Source organism: Cyprinodon tularosa, unplaced genomic scaffold, assembly GCF_016077235.1.
Source record: "Cyprinodon tularosa strain WSP-4 unplaced genomic scaffold, ASM1607723v1 ctg747, whole genome shotgun sequence".
In the NCBI taxonomy this organism is placed as follows: Eukaryota; Metazoa; Chordata; class Actinopteri; order Cyprinodontiformes; family Cyprinodontidae; genus Cyprinodon; species Cyprinodon tularosa.
This window is the reverse complement of record NW_024039504.1, coordinates 170,585-190,629: the sequence shown is the minus strand read 5'-3', so window position 1 is coordinate 190,629 and position 20,045 is coordinate 170,585. Positions and strand designations below refer to the sequence as shown.

Here is a 20,045-nt window from a genome sequence, read left to right as displayed (position 1 = left end):
CCGCAGAGTGACCCTCCCCGTCACCAATGTTATGACCAGCACTGATGCCAGGAGTCATGTGCACCAGCAAAAATTGCAGTTAATTGTGGACCCAGTGGAGGTCCTGGACCTAGAGCAAATTTTCCTTTCTTTTTTAAACACATCAGAAAAAAAACATACTGGCATTTAAACATTCAAGGGGTAGTAGTAAAAAGATGTAGATGCTGCAGTGGGATGTTACTCCAGAGATGCAGCTGACACACATGTGATACATTCAGGCTCATCCCCGAAAATATTTTACTACCTGGATCTAACCACCCAGGGGAAAAGATGAACCATAGGAGGGGTTATAAAATTTGTATTTGGATGTGTCAGTTTCAAGAAAGAAATAAGTTATTTTTACAATTGTAGATGAGTTAAAAAAAAAAAAAAAACCTTTACAGTGCTGCCTTAAAATCATCATATTCTGTATAAACTGCAGAGATTGTTGCACTAACAAAACGTGAAATTTCAAAAGGCATCAAGGATGCAGGGGCGGTTCTAGAACTTCAAAAGGGGCTTTCAGCCCAGACCAGTAAAAGCAGACCAGGAAGGAAGAGTCCACAGGGGAAGTTCTTCATTTGAGTGTGAATAGGTGTTTGAGCAAATGGGGGAGCCATTAAAATAGTAGATGTGTATGAAGCATGGGGGATATTAAATGCATTAAAGGAAAAAACATGAATAGTTCTAACAATTATTAGACAAGCAGTTAGACTTATATGCAATTCAGGAGCCTGTAAAATTTGCATTAAAGATAATGTAGGACTTAAACCGTCTAAAATGCAAATTTTTGTAAAATCAGCAAATGGTCAAACATCCTAGGAGTGGATGTCAAAGGAAAAAGATTGCAAGGTTGCATGTTTTTGTAGTAATATCACCAACTCACCACATTAATTTGTTAGGATGGGAATTGGTTGGAAAATTTAAGCAATTTTTCCCAAACAGGGGGGCATGAAGGCCGAATGTGTGGAACATATAAATAGCGTTTCAACAAAATCTTTTTGTGTCTATGCACAATGCTAGAAGCACATTGTCAGATCCACAGGATGAAACTCTGTTAGTTGAACAGTAGAACACTATGAATTTGTGCTTAACCCCAGATGAAAAGTGTGCCAAACAGTTTCTCAAACAAGACATTACTATAATGGCTACACAAATTATGTACACAGATGGGGGTTCGTTAGCGGGAGTTACTGTTATGCTTTCTACACAGATGTAAGGAATGTACCGCTTATCATGGGTAAATCATTTGTCATTGGTTAAGACCAGTGAAGCACAGTGGAGAAACACAGGCCTGCATTTAGAAGCTGCAGAAGGTGCATCTGATTTCTATGTCCGCACCACACAAACCAGGCTGGCTTTATAACCCAAACACAGAACTATGGAAACAGCCTTATAAAATTCTGTTCAATGCAGAAGCTTGGGTCCAAGATTTAGCATGAGATAAATAACTCAGCATTCTTTGCTATCACAAGCTGATGAAAATGATTTAAAAGATATTTTAAATGCTTTGTGATCTACAGGAAAAGTTGATGTAGGACTGTTGACAACTGTAGATCCAGTTAAAATAATTCCTAAGTTGCAATAAAGACTGCGGATAAAGCAATATCTGCTAAACCGTGATGCAAACAAAAGTATAAAACCAGGTGCAGAAAGAAGTCTGTTATGTAGGCCATGCTATTTCAAAAGAAGGTAGCTACATTAACAGTGGAAAATTGTAATACCTAGAAAGTGTAGGCCAATAACTAAAGAACAAATGTCTTTAGAATTGTGCAATTGCTATAGAGCTAAGATTCCACATTATGAAAAAAAAACTCAGCTTTTCTTAATTTTTTTTTTTTTTTTTAATAGCTATGTCAGAGAAGCAGACAGCAATTCGCAGAGCTGAATTTATAATTGGCATTCAATAACTCTAACAGGGGTATATTCTAGAGATCATTGTACTCGTTGGAGGGCGGACGGGCAGACTAGTGATGGGTCCAGAGGAGCAACGGAGCGGATTGTCACCGGGTTTTCCTGAAGTAGGCTTGAACGGATCTGGTGAAGGTTTCCCCTTGCTCAGTGTGAAACAAATAACTCCTTCTAAGGGGGGGGGAGAAGAACCAGGCTTATCCAGCGGATCAGGAGGGCACCCCAATACTGGCAAACACTCTGGCGTCGAGGTGGTGACAGTGCGCTGCCCAAATACTCCTCAGGTGATGACCCAACGAGCCACAGGTGTAAGAGGAGGCCCAAACGGGTAAGGGGCACCATCTAGTGGTGGAAGGGAAACAAAAAGAAAAACACAAAACAACTCCCACAAACAGGAACCCTAACATCCATATTCCTGGGATGAGAATTAGGCATTATACTTATTTAAATTATCCAGTGACAATAACTCTCCATCACTTCTCACTGCTGTCCACAGTCGTTATCCATGATGATGCTTGTCCACCATTTTAGATCATCTATGTGGCGTTGACTTGTTTACTTTAGTAAACAGATTACTTTACTTTTCTAAAAACACCTCTTCATGAAATAAAACACCGCCCCACACGTCCCCATAAAGAGTAAACAAGGCATTTTTTAGTCATTTAGTTTCACGCTGTCTTGACATCACTAAGGTGAAAAATCCTGGATCGGCCCCTGTTGTCCCCCTGATTATTCTTTCCATCTGACTTGTTTAGAATGAATTGCTGATTTTCCTCCTTTTATTCAGTCAGACTGAAAGTGTCCCTTTGAGAAGATGCAGAGATTTGATGCTCCTCAGCAAACAGACAGACCATCATCTCCAGACCTAAACAGAGGAACATTTCCAGTTTCCATCCACCTGAGGCTGTTTCTATCATTTCTAGGTGTGTTACTGTGTGAATGAGGATCAATGGGATTCAGTTCCATCGTTCAGGTTTAAACAATTAAAGCTGAAACTCTGAAGCAAACGCCAACAGCAGCTGTGGTTCAGGGTAGAATCTGCACGGTTCCAGGAGGTTCTTCATCAAACAGGAAGCTCCAGGTTTTAGAACTAGAACCACCAGAACATCCTGACCCAACCTGTGGCCTGCCTCCTCTGAGCCCAGACTGCCCCCTGCTGGTGTTCTGATGGATGAGGAAGATGAAGAAGATGTTCTGATGAAAAATTATTTGATAAACAGCAAACCTTTAGATGTGATCTATCCTGGTTCTGATCGTTACTGATGGGAGGAGATGCCGTCTCAGTCAGCATTTCATGATCCTCAGGATGTTGTCCAAACTGTTCCTCACCTGTCCAGGTATCTTTGCTCCGCCCACTCACTGCTGTCTGCACGTTGTTCTGGTTCTTTCTGATGAGATCCATTGGACCCTCTTCTAGATAGCTCTGCTGATTCAATTTGGCTTTTTTATTACTTTCAGCATTAAAGTACTTTAAACTACAAAAACTGTACTATTTATCAGTAACCTTTGAAATGGTAAATGAGATTTTTGATTATAATAGATTTCAGAAGAACAAAGAAAAGGGGACATGGCAGTTAAACCCAAGTTTCACTTAAACAAGATTTAATTATTTTTAAATCTAATCATTTTATGTAAATATGGTTGTGTTTTATGGCAGAGGAGGTCCAACATAGAATGTACTTGATTATTTGTATGTAGATAAAGAGTCTTTATCTCCAAATCGTAGTGTCTTGTGCCTAAAAACACATCAGGAGGCTCAGTGAATCTCCTTAATATAGTTCAAAAACATGAAGTAATATGATCCATAAAACTGCTGCTGTAGTCTAGTTCATAACAGCTCCTGCAAACATCAGGTTTTTTTGTTTTGTTTTTTAAATGGGAACTATAGAACAAATTCTTTTAGAATAGGTATATATATTAGGGTGAGCATATTTTGATTTCCATAAAGAGGCTTCTCAAAGGTTAATGAACAGCTTTATTATGCCTAAATGGCACCAAAATAACCTTTGTAGTAAAACGAAATCTGTAACAACCAGTAACAAAATTATAGCTCTCTTTTAAAAATAAATAAAATCAGGTTCTAGATATGACCTCTTCTGTATTAGAAAACACAGTTTCAACAAATATTCACAGGTCTAACAAAGTACTCAGTCAGCTTTGCAGAATAACTCTCACCTCTCAGAGCCTTTTCAGGTTTTTCAGTGTCCATGTGAGCTTTGAGATCTCCAGCACCTTTATTAGACACTGAAACTAATGATTCAGCTTTGCACACGGTGCACTCAGCCTCCCACTGGACTCCAAATGTTTACTGGAGTTCGTCTGTGAAGCTGCACTTGTTTCAGCATTTTGTAATGATTTTTAATCATTAAAAACATTGCATTTGGGTCCCTTCAGGCTGCATTGTGAACACAGCCATAGTTAGATCCTTCATTCCTCTAGTTGCTTGGTTGTAGCGGCTCTGGACACACAGTTATAGCAACTGAAACACTTGTTTTATCAGGTGCCAAACCAACTGGGCCAGAATACGTACCTACATTATTTCCTAATCTAAGTTCTCCAACAAGCAAAGGAGGATTTATCCAATGGCCAGATTTGAACACACTCAGGATCTAAAAAGCAAACAAGATTAATGCTGACTGAGGAGCAACAGGAAAGACTGGAGAAGACAGAAGGTGAATGCCATTAAACTATTTATTTTAGAGCTTTAGTTCGCATGAAAATATCAGAGACAACATGGAAAAAGATTGTAATTTATATGAAACCATATAAAGAAGTAAATTGGTAAAATCCATGAGGTTTTTATTGCTGCTCGTTCATCAATTTAGAAGTTATTACAATAATTTAACACATCCACAGCAGAAGATAATACAAAAAATCAGTTGTATAAGGCAATAGTTATTTTCTATCATAGCAGGTAAATAAAACATCTACAGAATCAAGAACAAAACTATTAGAATTAGTTCAAAGGAAAATTATACTTTGAAAAATCTTTAAAAGCAGAAACAGAAATATTAATTCCAACTCTGAGACTGACACACACTTATATATGTCCTAAATCTTCATCTGAGACTCCTCTATAGATGATCTACTTCACTCTAATATCCAGTGACCATAGCTCTAACACTGTTCCCGAAGAAAACTTGAGTTTTGGTTGGCCTGGTTTCAACAACACACATGGGCGTAGGTTTACATTGGGACCATAGGGACATGTCCCTACCAAAATTTTGGACCGACCTACTTGTTCCTACCAACAATTGGATGTGAACAACATGTTTATAATTTAAAATCCAGGGTGGTTGCAGCAGTGGCTTCTTTTCCTCTTGCAGCTCCTCTGCCTGGTAGCTGCAGCTGCCTGCTCTTTCCTGTATATTTCATGTAGCAGCGCATGGAACTGTGCTGCGCTGTTTAACTCCACTCTGATTTTTCTGCCTTAAATTCCTCCTCCTCTATTTCTAATTGCCTGTTTTCTAGTCCGTATGTGTACGTGCACGTGCTTGGAGCGCGAAAAATATAAATAAATAAAACATGACGCTAGAATACTGTATGCCGTTTACCAATATTAATATTAGGCTACAAAACTAGTCCCAATGAAAAACTAAATATTATCTACGCTAAAACAGGCGAAAGCTTCTGATTGCAGTTCTGTAAAGAAAAAGGAGAGAGTTTTGATTTGTGGAACTTGAGAAATGTAAGTAACCAACATTAGGATTTCTTTTCTAAAACTAAGTATTCTGAGTCAGACAGGAGTTCAGGAAACTGCTGTTAAAATGAAGAAAGAGTGTAAACTATCAACATTTCTGATTCCCTTTCACCAATAGTTTTTTGCTATTACTGTTTTCATTTATGACGCCAGTTCAGGTATAAATAACAGCTGTTATTTCTTTTGTAGAACATAACACGAGAAGGATGCTAAAGATCTGCTATTTTCTGTTTTCCAGATAAAAATAGTTCTATTTAATTGACTTCTACCTCTAGAAATAGGATAAAGACAAACAGAGGAACTCTATTTACAATGATTATATTTTTCTTCACGGTCCATAAGTAAATTAGTACAAACATTAATGTCTGATAAATAATGCTTGAATCTGGCTGTTTATTTTGGATATGATTACATTACAGATAAGATAGTGTTATATTGACTTTTATAATTGTTAAAAGTGATTTTATATTTGATTAAACTTAGGCTCATTCTTAGTGTTGTGTTTGTAGATGATGCCACTAAAAAAGAAAATAGACATAAGGAGCTATTTAAACAGTCAGACAGTAAGCAATATAGGATGATGATAAAAGGTTGTGCTACATTTAATCCTTTACAATTAAAAACAGACGTGTATAATAGAAACAGCCTCAGGGTGAAGCAGCTGCCCTTCAGTGCTGTATTATGGAAGAAATGTGTTTGGGAAAGTTACCATAAAATAAGGGCTGCAACTAATGATTATTTTTCAAATTGATTAATCTGCCGATTATTTTTTCGATGAATTGATTAATGATCGGAAAGCCAAAGGCTCCTTAAAGAAGATCTTTTACAAAATGAAACCAGGTGAAACAGAAACGTTTCCTCTTGAGGACTTCTTGATGGAGAATATTGACAGAAAAAACTTTTTTTTTAATTCTAAATGCAAAATGTTTACATATTTTTTACAATCTTGGTATCATTCTTGCTCTAAGTGGGTTGCTCTGTCAGCTAAAGGCACATTTTAGTGGCCCTATACTCCAGTTAAAGATTAATCAATTACTAAATTAGTTGACGGTTATTTAAATAATCGATTAATATGATTAAATGTTTTAAGTTCTAAATAAAATGCATGAAATGCACTACACAGAGTAACTACAGCCCAGATGTATAACTTGTATAGTGAAGTTAATATTTTAAAAGCTCAGTGTCAGTTCCTCTTATAGTTCCAGTGCTCATGTAAATACTATACATTTATTTACCATCACTTTAATGTATTATTTCATATGATACAGGGAGAGCATATTAGATCAAAAAAGTGGGATTTACCTCTGCACAATTCTATATCTTCAATCTTCATCTGTTCTAAGAGCCCTAATGCAAGCCTGACTAAAAGCCCCAAAATGAAACCAAAGGTTTTTCATCATTTTATGGTATGATCATCAATATTTAGATGAGCTGTGCGCTGATTGGTTGGTTTACAACGAGCGAGGCTACTGAGCAAAGACGTATCATAGCAACAAGCACTCACTCACTGAAACATCAAATTGTTGATATGCAGCAATTTTCATGTCCTACTTTTCATACCTAGAAAAAAAAATGTCCAGAGGGAATTTCAAAAACGTCCAGGATTTTGGTAGACTGCAGTGCAGAAGAACCGAGCTGTGAGCTACGGGGCTGGTCTGGTGCAAGAAGCCAGTGGTGGATGAAGCGAGCAAAACCCGACCTGGTGACGGTAACCTGTACAACGGTGGTCCCATCAGGCAGGGGGGAAGCATACCATCACCAGATTGGGTTCGGACTAGCCCCGGAGCTGATGGCTCAGTTTGAATGCCCAGTCGGGTCCAGCTGAATGAACACTGAATTTTCTAACATAGAATTCCCTACACTGAATTTTTTTTCCTGGTAAAAATTATCCTGCAAATAAATTCAGCTGCAAAAAATTCAGTTGTGAAAAAATTAGCCTGTAAAAAATGAAACTGCAAATGTGTTGACCTTTTGGTGAACTCAGGCCAAAGCAATCTACACTCGATGCAGTCGAGGAGCTTTTAGCTAATGAAATTAGGTAATTTGGTCAGAAAAAAAAAAACTTTGCTGCCTGCCGTTTCTTCCGGATCAAACCAAGAGCAGACAGGGGTGCTGCACTAGCTGTGATCGGCTCAGTTATCTCACCCAGTCCGATTAGATGAAAAACTGTAATGCTGTCTCATTAGTAGCTACCTGACGTTTTGTAATTATATCTATTTACCAAGAAAATCTCCTCATTCAGCTTCATTCAGCCAGGAACAAAGCTATGCCCAACTGTTGGGTCACGTGACCAAATGAGCTAATTTCAATGGCTAGAAGCAGCTCGACTGCATCGAGTGTTGATTGCTTTGATTTGAGTTCACCAAAAGGTCAACACATTTCCAGTCCAATTTTTAGCAGCTGAATTTTTTGCAGACAAATTTTTTGCAGGCAAATTTTTTCTAGATAAAAATTAATTGTAAGGAATTTAATGTGTAAAAAAAATTTAGTGTTTAAAATTCAGTGTTTAAAATTCGATGTTATAAAAAAATAAAAATTCAGCATCTATAACTTCTCAATTGCTTTATCTGTAACCAAGATGTTGTCTTTGCACTTTGTTTGTTCCCTTCATTGAAGAAAATAATAAGAAATTTTGAATATAAAATATATTTTTTAGGGCAATGTTTTTTGCCATCTAAATGAAATTTACTCAGGCCCTAAATAATAAATTTACAAATGTTCACATCCACATATTCACCCAGGAGCTGAATATTTACCAGGTTTACAATATAACACGTTATCTTTTCTAGTTTCTATGTGACAGAGCTATTAATTAATGGCTTTCTCAAAACTTTGCTCACAAAAACCATTAACCCTTGAGTTTCTGATGTGATGAGGTGAAGGAGTTTTATCACCAGTCAAACATGGAAAACGCCTCTACTGTTCATTCCCGTGGCTTCTAATTGCTGCAACCTCTGTGAAACAAATGGTTTTAATTCAAATTGCCTTCTCTTTTAAAACCTTTGTCAAAAATCATTCAGGAGAACAGCTTCTCACCTGTGTGAATTCTGATGTGTCTAGTCAAAAGACATTTTAGAGTAAAGGTTTTGCCACAAACCGTGCAGGAAAAAGGCTTCTCACCAGTGTGAATTCTTATGTGAGAAGTCAAAGTACCCTTCTGAGTAAAATTCCTGTTACAAATGGCGCAGGAAAAAGGCTTCTCACCCGTGTGAATTCTCATGTGTTTAGTCAAATTAGTCTTTCGATTAAAATTCTTGTTACACATTGAACAGGAAAAAGGTTTCTCACCTGTGTGAATTCTGACATGTGTATTCAGCTCAGACTTGTATGTGAAGCTTTTTCCACAGGATACACATTCAAAAGGCTTTTCACCTGCGTGAATTCTCATGTGAGAAGTCAATGTACTATTTTGAGTAAAATTCTTGTTGCAAATGTTACAGGAAAAAGGCTTCTCACCAGTGTGAATTCTAATGTGTTTAGTCAAACTACTTTTTAAGGTAAAATTCTTGTGACAAATTTTACACGGAAAAGGCTTCTCACCTGTGTGAATTCGTATGTGAGAAGCCAAACTACTCTTTTTGGTAAAACTTATGAAACAAATGGTGCAGTAAAAAGGCTTCTCACCAGTGTGAATTCTCATGTGAGAAGTCAAACAACTCTTTTGAGTAAAATTCTTGTTACAATTGGTACAGGAAAAAAGGCTTCTCACCAGTGTGAATTCTCATGTGAGAAGTCAGACTACTCTTTCGAGTAAAATTCTTGCAACAAATGGTGCAGGAAAGAGACTTCTCACTGGTGTGAATTCTGATGTGATTATTAAGATTATATTTAGAGGTGAATCTTTTTCCACAGTATAGACATTCAAAAGGCTTCTCACCTGTGTCACTTCTAATTTGAGTAGTCAAACTAGTTTTTTCAGTGAAATTCTTGTCACAAATTGCACAGGAAAAAGGTTTCTCACCTGTGTGAATTCTAATGTTCCCATCAATTCTAGATTTCTTTGGGGATTTTTTTCCACAGGAGAGACATTCATATATCTTCTGACCTGTGTGAGTTCTTATGTGAACCATGAACTGTTCTGCAGATGTCAAACATGGTAAAAGTTTATCTTCTGTAACTTCAGTCTCTTGCTTCAGAACAAGCTGCCCTTCATGCTCACTAATGGGGAGCTGCATGGTTTCCTCTTTTGTCCAGGGATGTTTTGGTTCTTTCTGCTCTTCTTTTATCTGCAGAGCTTCTGGTTCCTCTTGGTCCAAACTGGATTTCCTCTCCTGTCCACAGAGCTGCTGGTCAGAGAAAACCTCCTCTTTACCAACATAATCCTGCAGGCGATCTGGAAAGACAAACACAGCAGAAAGACTTTCTATTGTAGGTTAAATAAAGGACACTTCACTTTAATCATCCTTTTGTTAATCTAACTACATACAAACACACTGGAACTACATCTCCCAGTATACACTGCAGCTCTGACGTTACAGTCACAGGTTACGACAGACTGGTTTATGCTCCACCATCTGGTAAGGTTAGGACCTCTACTTTTATCATCAAAGCTTTACAATCTGATTACCTGCAGATTCTTAACTGTAGAGGCAAGGATGCATTTTTGTCATGTCTCTAAGGGTAGGGTGCATGTGTTAAAGGTATGTATGGGCATGTGTGTTGGGAGCTATAAGTGGGTGTTAGCATGTGTCTGGAGCTGAGTGATTGTCTAAGTAATATCACGTGGATCTGCTCTGGGGCTGTTTGTTTGTTTGATTCAGAGAGAGGCTAAGGCAGGGTGCCAATATTTCTGTTGACTGCAAGTGTAAAGCTAAATAAGTCTGCAAATCTATCTGTAATACAATGCTTCACAGAAAAATGGTACAATAAACATCCCTAACTGCCTTAAAGCTTTATGTTTCCTCCTTGGATTCAGCGCATTGAACAGATCCCCGCTCTCCTCTCAGTGACTAATTTTTGGATAATAGTTGCCTACATTGTCAACAGAAAGGCAAAAGATCCAACACTTTGATTGAACTGTGCACGTAAGACAATGGACCACTCGGCCATTTTGGACGCAAACTGTGAGTAAATGTGAATGGGAAGACGGAGCACAGCACAACCTGTGGTATGTTGGATTCAGTTTATTCATACTCTGAAGATCATATCTGTTTTAGACACAGTTGATGCTGCTTACCATTGCACATTTGGATGCATAGATGCTGTGGCTCTTGGTTATATCATTCAGCCATATTACTCAAGACTGAATTAACTTGTCGAAACTGTGGATCACTCATTTGTGCATATCAAAGAGAAGTTGGATTTGGATGTTTGATGCTGTTACTGCTGATGCTTAAGCCTGAATCAAAGTGTGGACATGCAATATTGGATTGTTCATGTATGGATGAAGATTTATGCCAAAAAAACGCAACCCTGTTTGACTTGTGGACTGTGAAACCTGCTTTCTGAAATTCTGTGTTGCATTATTTGTTGGGCATCAATATGAGTGGATCAAAGGCTGGTTCACAAGTAAATGACACTCATTGCAATGAAGTTGTTAAAAGGAAAACCTTTCCTACTGAAAAGGCCTTGATATGGCAAATTGAAACACTGCAGAAAGAACACCAAGCAAAAGGGAATAAAACAAAAGGCCTCATCACTGCTTTAAAGGAGCTCATAGAGAGGAATGATGATGTTTCTCAGGTGGAAACTCAGTTGGACAAGTTGGTGCACTTGCATGAGGAGACAATTCCTCTGCATGAGTCACTGATGGAAATAATTCTTTAGGAGGAAAAGGACAAGCACAAGGTGTGGTTTGAAAGTATCAATAAATATAACAAGGGATTTATTGAGGATGTAAAACAATGGATCTCTGAAACAAATGCACCATCCTTAAGCCATTCAACAAATGATTCTGTGGTTGGTAAAAAAACAAAGAATGTGAAGATCCACCATGTTTTTCACTACACTAGCTCAGCTTGATGCTAAAATGTCCCGAGACACAGGACAGGAAGGTTTTCCTGAAAGAATGGACATCATGCAACAGGATGAAAGTCAACCAAATGACAGCATCTCAAATGTTGAAAGCAGAAAACAATGATCAAAAAGTGGAACCTCAAGAACTTCAACCTCTTCTGTTTCATCTTCTCACATCAAAGCAGAAGCTGAAATAGCTGTTCTTCTTACTAGACAGAAATTACTCAAACAAAAGCAAGAGCTGGATCACCAAGAAGAGGAAATCAAGAAAAAGAAAGAAAGATTTGCGCTTGAGATGAAAAAAGCTGCTGCTCAAGCTAAGATGGAGGTTCTAAGAGTCTCAGGACGCAGTGTGAAAGGCGGCAAAAGTATAACATTAAGTGGCATAGAATCCTATGTGGGCAAAGGGGCTTGTGCTGCTCCTAATGTTGAAGCTAATTCATTTGTGTCTTGTGGCCAAGGAGGGTATGACGTTCATACCACACTCAAGCCTCATCTGACAAAGTCAAGTAGAAGAAAACTTAATCCTGATGTCGGACCTCAAATACCCCAGCAGAGTGAATCTGGGCACCTGATGGGACCTAATGTGTCAAATAACATTTTAAATTCTCAGTTAAGTGTCACTTCACACACCCAGCTGCTAGTCAATGTTGATGGTAACAATTTGCTATCTATAACGGCAAGGCAAAATTAAATCTCTGCTTTACTCACACAACAACATAATATTTCTCACTTGCCAAAACGAGATATCCAGGTGTTTGATGGAGATCCAATTCACTATCAAGCTTTTATGAGAGCCTTTGAGCACAATATAGAAAGGCGAACAGAAGACAGTGAAGACTGTTTGCACTTTCTGGCTCAGTACACAAGGGGAGAACCACGAGAGCTTGTGCGAAGCTGTCAACAAATGCCTTCAGAAAGAGGATATCAGAAGGCAAAGGCATTGTTGGAACAACATTTTGGGAATGAACAAAAGATTGCATCTGCATATTTGGACAAAGCGTTCTCTTGGCCTATGATTAAAGCAGAGGATGTTAAATCTCTTCAAGCATATGGTCTCATTTTAAGAGGATGTTGTAATGCAATGGATGGCATAGAGTACATGTCTGAGCTTAACATGCCTTCATCCTGATGGTGATCAAGAAGTTGCCATACAAGCTAAGAGACAAATGGAGGTCAGTAGTTTATGATATTCAAGAAACCAGTCAGCGGAGAGCTAATTTTTCTGACATTGTGAACTTCATTGAATGTCAGGTAAAGATTGTTACAGACCCTGTATTTGGCAACATACAGGACACTGTAAAGATCATGCAAAGACATGGTAGCAAAGATAACTACCAATGTCAAACACGAAAACAAAAAAGTAGTTTTACCACTACAGTAGCAGCGATTGATGGAAAGAGTCAAATAAAAAAAGAGAGAGTCCAAACTGACAAAAAGACCTGCCTTTACTGCAAGAGTGAACATGCATTGGAGTTGTGATCTCTATTGGAAAAAAGAACACATAAAGAGAAAATCACTTTTCTCAGAGAGCATGGAGTCTGCTTTGGTTGTCTGTGCATAGGGCACATACGTAAAGACTGCAAGAGCAGACTGAAATGTAAAACATGTGGAGCTAAACACTCTAGCATGCTTCATATTCATCCAAAGAATAAGGATCAAGTTGAAGGTCATGAAGGTGTGCCAAACCAAGACGCAGCAGTGGGTGGTTCTCTGGTGGCAGTGCAAAGTAGAGGTCTTACTGGGGCCGGTGACCACGACTGCAAACTCTCCATTGTGCCAGTCAAGGTCAAATCTAAAAAGGGCCAAAAAATTGTAGAAACACATGCCTTTTTGGACCAAGGCAGTTCTGGTTCATTTTGCACATGAAGTCTGATGAACAAGTTAAATGTTTCTGGAAGAGGAACTAAAATTCTTCTATGCACTATGGGCCAGGAAAAGCTTGTAGGAAGCTGCATTGTATCTGGTCTGGAAGTTGCTGGCTTGGAAAGTGACCTCTATTGTGACTTGCCAGATGTTTTTACACAGAAGAAAATGCCTGTGTGCAGGAGTAATACAGGTGCTGGTCATAAAATTAGAATATCATGAAAAAGTAGATTGATTTCAGTAATTCCATTTAAAAAGTGAAACTTGTATATTATATTCATACATTACATACAAACTCATATATTTCAGATGTTTATTTTGTTTAATTTTGATGATTACAAATGACAACAAAAGAAAATCTCAAATTCATCATATCAGAAAATTAGAATATTACTGAAGACCAATAAAAACAAAGGATTTATAGAAATGTTGGCCAACTGAAAAGTATGAACATGAAAAGTATGAGCATGTACAGCACTCAGTATTTAGTTGGGCCTCCTTTGGCCTGTATTACTGCAGCAATGCGGCGTGGCATGGAGTCGATCAGTCTGTGGCACTGCTCAGGTGTTATGATAGCCCAGGTTGCTCTAATAGTGGCTTTTAGCTCTTCTGAATTGTTGGGTCTGGTGTATTGCATCTTCTTCTTCACAATACCCCATAGATTTTCTATGGGGTTAAGGTCAGGAGAGTTTGCTGGCCAATTAAGAACAGGGATACCATGGTCCTTCAACCAGGTACTGGTAGCTTTGGCACTGTGTGCAGGTGCCAAGTCCTGTTGGAAAATGAAATCTGCATCTCCAAAAAGTTGGTCAGCTGCAGGAAGCATGAAGTGCTCTAAAACTTCCTGGTATGTGGCTGGTTGACCCTGGACCTCAGAAAACACAATGGACCAACACCAGCAGATGACATGGCACCCCAAACCATCACTGACTGTGGAAACTTTACACTGGACTTCAAGCAACGTGGATGAAGTGCCTCTCTTCTTTTCCTCCAGACTCTGGGACCTTGATTTCCAAAGGAAATGCAAAATTTACTTTCATCAGAGAACATGACTTTGGACCACTCACCAGCAGTCCAGTCCTGTTTCTCTTTAGCCCAGGCAAGACGCTTCTGACGCTGTCTGTGGTTCAAGAGTGGCTTGACACAAGGAATGCGACAGCAGAAACCCATGTCTTTCATACGTCTGTGTGTGGTGGTTCTTGAAGCACTCACTCCAGCTGCAGTCCACTCTTTGTGAATCTCCCCCACATTTTTGAATGGGTTTTGTTTCACAATCCTCTCCAGGGTGCGGTTATCTCTCTTGCTTGTACACTTTTTTCGACCACATCTTTTCCTTCCCTTCGCCTCTCTATTAATGTGCTTGGACACTGAGCTCTGTGAACAGCCAGCCTCTTTAGCGATGACCTTTTGTGTCTTGCCCTCCTTGTGCAAGGTGTCGATGGTCGTCTTTTGGACAACTGTCAAGTCAGCAGTCTTCCCCATGATTGTGTAGCCTATAGAACTAGACTGAAAGACCATTTAAAGGCTTTTGCAGGTGGTTTGAGTTAATTAGCTGATTAGAGTGTGGCACCAGGGGCCATCAATTTTGAACCTTTTCACAATATTCTAATTTTCTGATATGATGAATTTGAGATTTTCATTTGTTGTCATTTGTAATCATCAAAATTAAACAAAATAAACATCTGAAATATATGAGTTTGTATGTAATGTATGAATATAATATACAAGTTTCACTTTTTAAATGGAATTACTGAAATCAATCTACTTTTTCATGATATTCTAATTTTATGACCAGCACCTGTATTAGCCTCATGAGACCATCCTGATCTCGCGAGCTTTCAAGATTTCACTCGCTAATCAGTCTGGAGACTCTCCGTTGAAGAAAATTTGGAGCCGTTCACCAAACGAACGTCCAATCAGCATTGGCTTTGAGGCAGGTTGAGGTGTGACGCAACGAGAAGCGCGACAGTTCAGTCTAAAGAACATAGCGGCTTCAGCCGCTGAAACTAGCGTTAGCGTGGCTATCGAGCAAGTTTTATCGGAATTACACTGTATTTCTTCACTGAAAGAAGAGCAAAACACTACTCTGGAGGCTTTTCTCAGAGGAAAAGATGTTTTTGCTCTTCTCCCGACTTGTTTTGGCAAGAGTTTGATCTATCAATTGGCTCCTCTTCGTCGTCGCTCTGTTACGTCATATGCTTCGTTGATCTGATTGGTTTATTTGGCCCGTCTATCACCAACATAGGCCAATCAGCTAACCAGTATTTTCGCCCCTTCCCAAAATTACTTCTACGGAAGGTTTCCAGATGGATATGCGAAGCAAATCCATCTGGCGGAGTCAGGTTAGAGTAATATACCACTGGAGCAGGATCTGGTCAGGTGGCCATATCTGAAAGGGGTACAGCTACCTGAAATTGAAGCTGATGTTGAGCTTTTGAATGGCTTAAATGCACCTAGAGCACTGGAATCAATAAAGGTGATTCCAAGTGAGAATGGAGGGCCATATGCTGTTCAGACATTTTTAGGATGGACTGTTAATGGACCAGTATTTGGGGAAGCTGACTGCAATCAACCCAGCATCACTGCTAACCGTATCTCTGTTGTGAAATTAGATGAATTGTGGAAACAACAGTTCCAGCTAGACTTCCCTGAGTGCAGCCATGAAGAACAACTGGGTCCATCAAGAGAAGATTGCCCTTTTATGGAAATGGTGAAAGGCACTGTTGAGCTGGTGGATGGTCACTACACAATTGGTTTGCCATTGAAGAACAGGGATGTATACATGCCTAATAACCGAAAGCTAGCAGAACAACGTGCTTTGAATCTGAAAAGAAGGTTCCAACAAGATGCCATATTTCACAAGGATTATACAACCTATATGCATAACATAATTTCCTGTGGTTATGCTGAAAAGGTGCCTGCAAAAAATCTGATGTGCAGCAGTGGCAAAGTTTTGTACATTCAATTCAATTCAATTCAGTTTATTTATATAGCGCCAAATTCACAACAAATGTCATCTCAAGGCATTTTACAGTTCAACCAGATCATACAGTCAAATTGATACATAGTTTTCTATCTAAGGAAAACCAGTTGATTGCATTGACTCATTGACTCAAATACAATCCCCCACACTAAGCATGCTTGTAGCGACAGTGGAGAGGAAAAACTCCCTTTTAACAGGAAGAAACCTCCAGCAGAACCAGGCTCAGTGTGAGCGGCCATCTGCCGAGGCCGACTGGGGTTCAAGGAGACAGAAGCAGAGATACAAAAAGCAGCTGTAAAAGGCGGCCCCGTCCAGGAAACACACAGCCAGGCAGACGAGCTCCAAGGCAGCTCCCATGCCAGAGGATGAAGAGAGCACATCCACTCAGTCACGGTCAGAGAAACAGGACCACACTGGAAAACAGGCCGATCTCCAACATCTATAAACAAGGGTGTTGATAGAAGCAGCACAGCTGATGTTTCTTTCCAGGATGACGTCACAGCCAAACAGGAACAGACGAGGCAAAGCTACTCTGAGGAAAAGCAGAGAGAGCAGAAGGTTAGAGATTGAACTAACAGATTCTGCAGAATAGGAGAACAGAGAGAGAATGAAGCAGAATGATGAAATGGGGGTCCCTATGTCCTCCAAAAGTCTAAGCCTATAGCAGCATAACTATAGAGATAGCTCAGGATAACCTGACACACCCTAACTATAAGCTTTATCAAAAAGGAAAGTTTTAAGCCTAGCCTTAAAAGTAGACAGGGTGTCAGCCTCACGGACTAAAACTGGTAGTTGGTTCCACAGGAGAGGAGCCTGATAACTAAAAGATCTGCCTCCCATTCTACTTTTAGAAATTCTAGGAACCACTAGTAAACCTGCAGATTGAGAGCGAAGTGCTCTGTTAGGAACATAAGGAACAATCAGATCTCTGATATAAGATGGAGCTTGGCCATTTAAGGCTTTATATGTGAGAAGGAGGATTTTAAATTCTATTCTTGATTTAACAGGAAGCCAATGAAGAGAAGCCAGGATAGGCGAGATATGATCTCTCTTTTTAATTTTCATTAGAACTCTGGCTGCAGCATTTTGGATCAGCTGAAGGCTTTTAACTAAAGTTTGTGGACTTCCTGATAGTAAAGAATTACAATAGTCCAGCCTTGAAGTAACAAATGCATGGACTAGTTTCTCAGCATCACTCCTGGACAGGAGATTTCTAATTTTTGCAATGTTCCTCAGATGAAAGAAGGAAATTCTAGAAACCTCTTTGATATGGGATTTAAATGACAGGTCCTGATCAAAAATAACACCAAGATTTTTTACTTTATTATCTGAAATCAGTTTAATCCCATCCAAATGAAGTGACTGGCTAATCAGTTTCTTTTTCAGAGACTCTGGTCCAAAGACTATAACTTCTGTTTTGTCTGCATTCAGAAGCAGAAAGTTAAGAGTCATCCAGGTTCTTATCTCTTCAAGACATGCCTGTAATCTATGATATGGGTTAGCTTCATCTGGATTTATAGACAGATATAGCTGGGTATCATCAGCATAACAGTGGAAATTAATCCCATGCTGTCTAATAATTCTACCAATTGGGAGCATGTATAAAGTAAAGAGAATTGGTCCTAGCACTGATCCCTGTGGTACTCCACAGGTAACCTTTGAGCGTGTTGAAGATCTATCATTAACATGAACAAACTGAATTCGATCAGATAGATAAGATTTAAACCAGTCTAGTGCTGTTCCTTTAATTCCAACAAAATATTCAAGTCTTTCTAAAAGAATATTATGGTCAACTGTATCAAATGCAGCACTAAGATCCAACAGGACGAGCACAGATACAAGTCCATTATCTGAGGCCATGAGAATATCATTAGTGACTTTCACCAGAGCTGTTTCAGTGCTATGATGAGCTCTAAAGCCAGACTGAAACTCTTCAAAAAGTTCATTATGGTGGAAGTGATCGCAAACTTGTTTGGCAACTACTTTTTACTAATTTACTAATTTTGGATAAGAAAGGAAGATTGGATATAGGTCTATAATTGACCAAGTCATCTGGGTCAAGAGACGGTTTCTTAAGCAGAGGTTTAATTACAGCAACCTTAAAAGCTTTAGGTACATATGCCTGTAACAGAGATAGATTAATCACATCTAAAATGGAGGAGGAGATCAAAGGGAATACCTCCTTAAATAACCTGGTTGGAACTGGATCTAACATACAAGTTGAAGGCTTAGATGAAGACAATAATTTTGATAATTCAGACAGTTCAACTGGATCAAAGCAGTCTAAACCCAGTTCAGATTCCATGACTACCTCAGGTACAATCGCGGATAGAGGAGTGCTTATGATCTTATTTTTAATAAGATCAATCTTATTTATAAAGAATCCCATAAAATCATTGCTGCTAAGAGCAGGTGGAATGGACGGTTCAACAGAGCTATGGCTCTGGGTGAGTTTGGCAACTGTATTAAAAAGAAATCTAGGATTATTCTTATTCTCCTCTATTAATGAGGAGAAGTATGCTGCTCTTGCTTTACAAAGGGTCCTCTTATACAGCAGTAAACCATTTTTCCAGACTAGGAAGGACTCTCGCAGGCCTGTGGAGCGATATTTTCTCTCCAGTTTCCTAGCATTTTGCTTCAAAGTACGCAGCTCTGCATTAAACCAAGGAGCAAGCTTTCTATTTTTAACGGTTTTCATTTTCAAAGGAGCTGCGTTGTCTAAGGCAATATGCAGAGAACTAGCAACCCCATCAACAAAATCATCAACCTGTGAAGGGGAATAAGCTATGCTTTTGCACTCTGCAGCACTGCTCAGCGACACAGAGGAGAGAGAAAGTGAAGCAGATTCTTTAAAATTTATAACTGCACTATCTGATAAAGATCTACTAAAATTGAACCTTCTTTTGCGGGAGGAGAACTCTGTTAAAGTAATCCTGAAGGTTATTAGAAAGTGGTCAGAGAGGACAGGGTTGTGAGGAAATACTGTTATTTCTTCACATTCTATGCCGTATGCCAGCACAAGATCCAAAGTATGAAGATGAGAATGCGTGGGACTATTCACATTTTGAACAAAGCCAATAGTGTCTAAGATAGCATTAAAGGCTGCTCTTAAGCTATCGCCTTCAATGTCAGCATGGATGTTAAAATCTCCCACTATGATGACCCTGTCAGTATTTAATACCAAATCAGAAAGGAACTCTGAAAACTCATCTAAAAATTCAGAGTAAGGACCTGGTGGACGATACAAAGTTACAAAAAGAAGAGGTTTTCTTGCCTTGAAATTTGGATCAGGGAAATTAAGGGTTAAATGTTCAAAAGAGTTGTAGGTATTAATTGTTTTGGGAGTAATCAGTAAGTCAGACTGGAAGATTGTTGCTACTCCTCCTCCTCGCCCAGAACTTCTGGGGATGTGAAAATTTAAATAGCTTGAAGGGGTTGCCTCATTTATGCTCACATAATCCTCTTGCTGCAGCCAGGTTTCTGTAAGGCAAAACAAGTCAATGTGATTATCACAAATCAAGTCATTAACTAGTAGACTTTTAGAGGAAAGCGATCTTATGTTAAACAGACCGCATTTAATTGTTTTAACTTTTTCCCCAATTGGAGTTATTT

At 39.0% G+C, this 20,045-nt stretch overlaps 2 protein-coding genes across 2 annotated transcripts in view; both read right to left on the bottom strand.

Annotated features, from left to right (window-relative positions):
* Positions 1–8,115: 8,115 nt before the first annotated feature.
* LOC119773149 (gastrula zinc finger protein XlCGF8.2DB-like) lies at positions 8,116–9,297 on the bottom strand. The gene has a single exon (XM_038269988.1). It carries the CDS (start codon positions 9,267–9,269, stop codon positions 8,646–8,648), a length of 624 nt encoding a protein of 207 aa, XP_038125916.1. The 5' UTR covers positions 9,270–9,297; the 3' UTR covers positions 8,116–8,645.
* The window catches only part of LOC119773148 (gastrula zinc finger protein XlCGF57.1-like), a 45,737-nt gene continuing 34,965 nt past the window's right edge, over positions 9,274–20,045 (bottom strand). Inside the window, exon 3 of the mRNA XM_038269987.1 lies at positions 9,274–9,962. Within this exon, the coding sequence (XP_038125915.1) occupies positions 9,307–9,962 (656 nt within the window). The 3' untranslated portion in view covers positions 9,274–9,306. The remainder of the gene's footprint in view (positions 9,963–20,045) is intronic.

Coding starts and splice junctions, on each gene's coding strand:
- LOC119773149 (XM_038269988.1), bottom strand. CDS start 9,269: ATGAGAATTCACACTGGTGAGAAGCCTTTTTACTGCACCATTTGTTTC.